This window comes from Anneissia japonica, unplaced genomic scaffold (assembly GCF_011630105.1).
Source record: "Anneissia japonica isolate Jap-2015-1 unplaced genomic scaffold, ASM1163010v1 scaffold1104_len307771_cov217, whole genome shotgun sequence".
NCBI lineage: Eukaryota > Metazoa > Echinodermata > Crinoidea > Comatulida > Comatulidae > Anneissia > Anneissia japonica.
In genome coordinates this window covers 180,364-187,284 of record NW_022755771.1, presented here as the reverse complement: position 1 = coordinate 187,284, position 6,921 = coordinate 180,364, and the positions used below count along the sequence as shown (strand labels likewise).

At 32.9% G+C, this 6,921-nt stretch overlaps 2 protein-coding genes across 2 annotated transcripts in view; one reads left to right on the top strand and one right to left on the bottom strand.

The window, feature by feature from the left end:
• LOC117123739 (F-box only protein 4-like) overlaps positions 1-3,211 on the top strand; it is a 4,304-nt gene extending 1,093 nt beyond the window's left edge. The window contains exons 2-6 of the mRNA XM_033269744.1: positions 185-396; positions 911-1,131; positions 1,892-1,967; positions 2,175-2,404; positions 3,033-3,211. Coding sequence (XP_033125635.1) covers positions 185-396; positions 911-1,131; positions 1,892-1,967; positions 2,175-2,404; positions 3,033-3,211 — 918 coding nt within the window. The remainder of the gene's footprint in view (positions 1-184; positions 397-910; positions 1,132-1,891; positions 1,968-2,174; positions 2,405-3,032) is intronic.
• Positions 3,212-5,064: 1,853 nt separating this feature from the next.
• The window catches only part of LOC117123734 (serine palmitoyltransferase 1-like), a gene marked incomplete at its 5' end in the record, with an annotated part of 12,436 nt that continues 10,579 nt past the window's right edge, over positions 5,065-6,921 (bottom strand). Inside the window, 1 exon segment of the mRNA XM_033269740.1 lies at positions 5,065-6,921.

Sequence of the window (6,921 nt, the reverse complement as noted above, 5' to 3'; positions counted from 1 at the left end):
TATATATATATATATATATATATATATATATATATATATACGTGTCTACAGTAAAACAACTAATCATTGCATTACCAAGGGCGTAAAGCCACTCTCACCCAAGCCGCCTCAAGATAGGTGGAGGAGCGGCATGTAAGTTAAATTTCAACTCAGTGCTAATATCATGCTCACACGTTAATTTCAGGTACAAATACAACTTCATATATTTTCCTTCTTAACTGCTGCCGATCTGTGCCGTGCTAGTCAGGTGTGCCGTACTTGGAATGATTTGTGCTCAGATCATCTTCTGTGGAAGTGTCTTTTGTGGATTGACCAGCATAAATGGGAGACTGTCAGTCATAGAACCAATCCAGCTGTCTACAGAGCTGTCAATTCAGACCTTTCACAAAAAGAAATGTAAGACCACATTTCAACTATCCCATTAAATTTGTCATTGAGTATTAGTAAAGATATTATTGTGAGAATCCAGAAAAAAAAATCCTTCAAAAAGATTGTTCATTTATAACCAAATAAAGTAAAATCTACTTTCAATAAAACTACTGACTGCTAAAAAACAGATTGAAAAAATTCAGTGTTCAATTTAATTCAATATTTATTAGATCGACACACACACATTAAATTAAATTTTCGAGTGAAGTTGATAGCTTGGTGATTAAGATGTTTGCCTTCCAATCTCATACATGGTCCTGTCATGGTAACATGATATTTTCTTACGACGAAAGCTTCATTGAGACTATGTAGAGCATCTATGTTTGTCTAGTGAAGGGATATACCACTTAGAAAAGTGATTAAGTTCACTGTTTGGCATACCATACCTTTGGCCTTCAGCCTAAAACAATTTTTGAAAGAAAGATTAGACTTGTATCCATTCATTTTTCACATTATATATACAATTTTTTTTATGTTGCAGCTATTTAAGATGCTCTCCATATGCCCAGCCTGTCAGTACTGGTTTACAATTTTCCCTTCCAAGAATATTCCGTTCACTCATGCTTAAGAAATCACCCAAAATTGTGATGTTTGGACCTGGCTTAGAATGTGATGCAACATCATCTATTGTTCGAAAGTTTCTTGGCGAAAGACCTGACGTTTTCAAAACCTGTGGTGGTTTCCCTGGAGAATTCCCGGGAAGTAAGTGAAATCTAATAAGTTTACACTTTAAGTTCCTCTAAGGCAAGACTTACACCTTGTTTCCCAAACTTATTGTTTCAGAGATCATCAGAGGTGTTAAAAAAATAAAAATGAAATTTTGTTTTCTTATTTAGGAAATATTTTTGCCAAAAAATCCAGACAGAGGAGAAAATAAAAATAAAATTTTATTGGTGAATGCAAACAGTGTAGTAATGGGATGGTTAGATGCTTTAAATTTATATAATTAAGAAGAAAAATATACATATCTTATTTTTGAGATTTCAAGGCAGCAGCGGGTGTAATAAAAATAGAGAAAAAAATGTTCTTTTTTTCCTGAAATTTCAATTTTTCATGGCGCCGGATGTTCTAATTGGCCAAATATAAAATGTTACTTTTCTTTGAAATCATCATTATTGGCAGGTGGTGGTTTAAGGTATAATAGAGTCATTACTAATGATACATTGTACTTTGAACAAATAAAGGTAACTAATAACTAGTGTGTCATTAGGCCGACCAGCCCTCCATAAACTAACGTTAGAATACCGCACTTTCGGCGGTAAAGAACAATTAAAACCTCATAAAAAAGGCAACTAATCCATTTACCTATAATTGAATCCAAGGACACCAGTGTTAAACACTCAGTACTTATCCTTGATAATGTGTTAATCCAATTAATATAGTGAGATAACGTAACATTAGTTTATCGAGGGCGGGTTGAGCTAATGGTATTTGTGTAAAGAAAAACATTTTTCTATTCCAGGTATTGGCACTGGTTTTTATGTTCAAGTGGAAAACAACTTTCAAATTCGCTTGATCACACTCTACTCAGGAACAAGGTAATACACACATATCTGACAATGCAGTATATCAGAATAGATGAATTACTATTACAAATGTTTAAAACAATATTTTAACTTTTTTATCAAGTCACATATTGCGTAACATATTTTGTACTGGTATACAGTATTACATAAATTTGTATAAAAGAATGAAAATGCGGCTTAAAAAATAAAGACTAAATTGATGCTTCATTTCAATTAAAGAAAAAGTAGAGAATGTCAACACGGTCAAAGGGCAAGCAGAAATAAGTTGTTAGTGGCAGCAGCATCAGCATCAGAAGAGAATGAAGTAGTTATTGAAGGGGATGGCAATGGAAACGCTAATGATGAAGCTGATAAACCATACGATGCTAGTTATTCTGTGAAGGAACTTTGCAGGACAGTCGATGCATTTGTGTTTGTTGTAAATGCCGCTGCTTCCTCTACGACATCAGGTTTGTTTTACTTATTTTACACAGATATTCACTTTCTATCAACAATCTCAAAAATAAAATTGTTTCTATGGTGGGAAGGGGAGGTCCCTGGGGAGGTAATAGAAGTTGCCACCAACACTTATGCAGGCTTACACATACTATTGTTTGTAAATTTTATAATTTTAAAAAGAATAATTATATGGTCTGTGGTTAATGTTGAGAATTTTCAGTCATATGCAAAGGGAATATATAAAAAATATACATACGTTATTGCAAATATTTTATTATTTATATTATTATTTTTTTATTTATGTTATTATTATTATTAATAATTATTAATTATTAATTGATAATAATTAATTATTAATTCATTATTATTTTGTTAATTGATGATGTTCTCATTCATATGCAAAAAATATACATGTTATTAAATTGCAAATATTTTATTATTTATATTATTTTTTTATTTATATTATTAATTATTATTATTATTATTAATTAATAATTTATTTATTATTATTCTGTTAATTGATGATGAATGTTCTCATTTTAACTTTTAAACTTACAAAGCAATTCAAAAACTGATTGTTAGCATATATTATTAGGTCAACATCCACAGATATATAAAATATTTGAAATGTTTTAATAGTTGCAGAAGGAAGGCCAGAACTTTTGGCAATAATGAATGAGAGATGGACAGACCCGTCAATACCGTTACTTATTTTATCGTGTGTTCAAAATCAAGACATTCCCAGAATACCTTGCATCACTGTTGCTGAGCAACTGAAACTTCACACTATAAACAGAATTTGGAAGGTTTTTGGGTAACCATGTTAATAATATACACCTGTCTCTTATACACATCTAGATGTGTATTGATGCAAACACATTAGGTGCATGTGGTTAAAGTGAATGTGGAGCTAAAACATCAAGAACATGTTGTTAAGAGTAAAGTGATGTTAAAACATCAGGAACATGTTAGATTGGGTTGTTGCTTTGTATCTGGCCTGTGTGGTGTATGACAGGTGTCAGCACACTCGACTTTGTGGGGTCGCCACCTTAGCAGTGGTAGTAGAGCCAAGCCTTTTCCTGGTCAGAGGTGGGCAAAGTGTGGCACGACAGTGACTTTTTTGCAGCCCCGCGAAAATGTATTAAAAATTCTGTGCGTGTGGCTGGCCAAACATCTAATTTTACGGCTCGATTCCAATCATCTGTAAAAAGTAACATTAAACTGAGGATAAAGTGGTATAAAAGCAGTGCAGTTTTTTGAAGCACACTGGAAACCTCGAAGTTTGGGTGTGGCCGCCAGTGTTAAACCCAAAATTCACTTTGGTCCTCTGACCTATTTTTATGCCCACCACTGTCCTAGGTGGAAGCTAATGGAGCCAAGCATACTGATGCTAGGGTACGTGTACATGGTTGTGGTGGCGACACCATCTCAACATCGGGAGTGGGTATTTTCCTTTTCCTTTGTGTTTGCGGTATGTTTAATGCCATTTTTGGCCACTGTTTCACTGCATTACGACTTATTTGTTTATACTATGTATATTTTATTTATTTGTTTGTTTTTCTGTTTTTCAAACAGAAAAACAAATAATCAAATTATTTGCCTTAAGCTGTTATTTGATCAGCTGAATTTCTTTAGCTGCACCACTTCAGATGAATGGTGTATATCAAAAAATATCTATAATATTGATAAAATATAATTAAAAATTAATATTCTTTATAATGTGCAATAGGCAAACTGTATATTACAAATTATTATTATTCACGTATATAAGTTTGATTCTGTAAATAAACTCTTCAATAGTACTATGCAAATATGAAATGATTTAAATAAGTTTATGCAAGAGTAATGTGTCTTTATGTATATTTTACCACTGCTTCAAATGCACACAGTAATGAAAATATAATTTGTTGACACATGAAATATAAACCTTATACGGTATATTAATTAGAAAGGAATACAGTTTTTTGATGTAAAAAATAAAATACACAAAACCTAAATATTATATTGTTCCATTTGTATTTCGATTTCATACCAAGTTCTGAATATGTGTGCATGCCTACATGAAAACATACAAATGCTAATAGCTATGTACGAAGACAACGATCTGTAAACACTGTATACCATTGTCAAATTGTCATGTTTTATCAAGGAGATGCAAACTTGAAGATGTACTGTATGTGTAAATACTGTATACCATTGTCAATTGTCATGTTTTATCAAGGAGATGCAAATTTGAAGATGTGATGTATGTCATGAACTAAAATTTGACTTTAGGGTTTTCCCAAATGTTTTTTTTTTGGCAGACAGCATATCTTTTAAACCTACTAACACCATATTACTCAGGATACATGCTAAATGTAGTAGCACTACATTCTTCCCTGAATATTTCTACTAAATTACCACGACTACGAACCGTGGCAAGGTGCGTACGATATGAAAGAATGGCTGCACTACATGATAATGCACACCGATACATGCCAATTCAGGAATGTTACAGGCCTCTGCAATGTCGGTCTTTCTTATATGAACTTCAAACAGGATGAATGCCTCTTCATATGTTCGTGATATAGCAAGGGGCTTGCTGAATTTTCCTTAGGACAAATCCTGATTAAAATGATGCCTTGTATGAATCTAGTGTGTTAAAATGTTAAATGCACAGATAGAGACAACATTTCCATCAGTCACTACAGTAGTTTTATTTACGTCACAATATATAAAATACAAAAGAAATTAACCACTATAGTACTAAAATTAGTGAATATGTAATATCATTGTGTTAGCACCATGATGCAATATTTTGGGTAACCATGTTAATAATATACACAGATACATGGCAATGTTAAGCCCAACTTACACAGCATCGTACGACGTACCCCAATGCAATTTATTGTTGGGGACAGTCGTTAGGTGATTATGAAAATATAAAACGTTTAATATTTTACGAGGTGGCTGCCAAAGACCTATCGCATCTTCAATTAACTCGCACAGACCCGAAGCGACAACAAAACCCATTGGACTGCATTGTACAACGCTCTCTGTGTTGGGCTTTAATTTACAAGTGTTTGTTCACATAGTGAACAGATTCAGGTAAAGTGCTCTCATCATTATTGTCTTAGCAATAATGCTACGTATAATCAATAAATATTAGTCATTTTCGAGTGAAATAAAAAAAACCCTTAAAAAACACCAAATTTTAAAATTGAATTCCTTATTCAGGCTTAGGTGGGGAAAAAAATTTGATATGTTGTGCAACTGATTTTTTTTTTAATTTGAGGAAAAGCTCTGGAATGGTCAATAAGATATATTTTTGAATATTTGCCACACAGTCATTTACCACCCAGCCTCTTTCCTGGTTGCCATACAATATTTTAATAATGATTTATTACATTGGGCTCTACTGAAATATACAAGATAAATAATATTGAGAAAATTGTTGACCCATCAGGATTTGAACCCCAGACCTACCACCTACTGTTTGTTTGCTCTACAAACTACCATTTGATTGATCTACCAACTACCCTTTGGTTGCTCTACCAACTACAAATCGGTTGCTCTCCCAACTACCATTCGGTTGCTCTACCAGCTACTGTTTGGTTGCTCTACCAGCTACAGATCGGTTGCTCTCCCAACTACAGATCGGTTGCTCTCCCAACTACCATTCAGTTGCTCTGCCAACTACCATTCAGTTGCTCTGCCAACTACCATTCGGTTGCTCTACCAGCTACTGTTTGGTTGCTCTACCAGCTACCATTTGGTTGCTCTACCAGCTGAGTTGTGGGGCTGCTGGTGTTACTCCCTTGGATTTTCCCATTAGGTCAAAATGTTTTAAATATCTTTAAATATACAATGTAAGTAATTATTTTTTTAGCTCAACACTTTAACAAGAGATAATTAGAAGTGAGTGTTCTGGTAATTGTTACAGATCTTTAAGCATCAACAAATTCTAAATGTACAGGTGTAAACTAAACATATGTGGCTCAACTATTTTTACACAATATAAAATGATACACAATACTCTTCCACACATTAGCATATTATATTGCAGCATTACACTTTCTGTTCCTGCATAATCATACATATGCTGTATAGTATACTTTATGTACATTGCATCACACCATCATTTAAATGGATTTGTGTAATATCCAATAGTATCATGTCATAATTAAATGTAACCACCTGTATAAATTACATCTGGTTGTCACAGTAAATTACAACCACCTGTAAGTTACATCTGTGTCATGTGCCCAATCTTGTGTACTTCTAAAATAATAAATATTTTCATTAAAGAACATACAATGTAAGATTGAAATAGAAAATACATTCTCATGATTAATTTTTAGATGTATACCAATAAGATATTTTAATAACTTCTTTTAAATATTTTATTCTTTAAAAAAAAAATAGTAAATAGCTTTCCACATAAATTCCCAAGTCTAGTTACTTGTGGATATAGCCATTAGGTTATATACCCAGTCTATACATTAATTAGTGTATATAGCCACTAGGGTATATAACCAGTGTATATAAT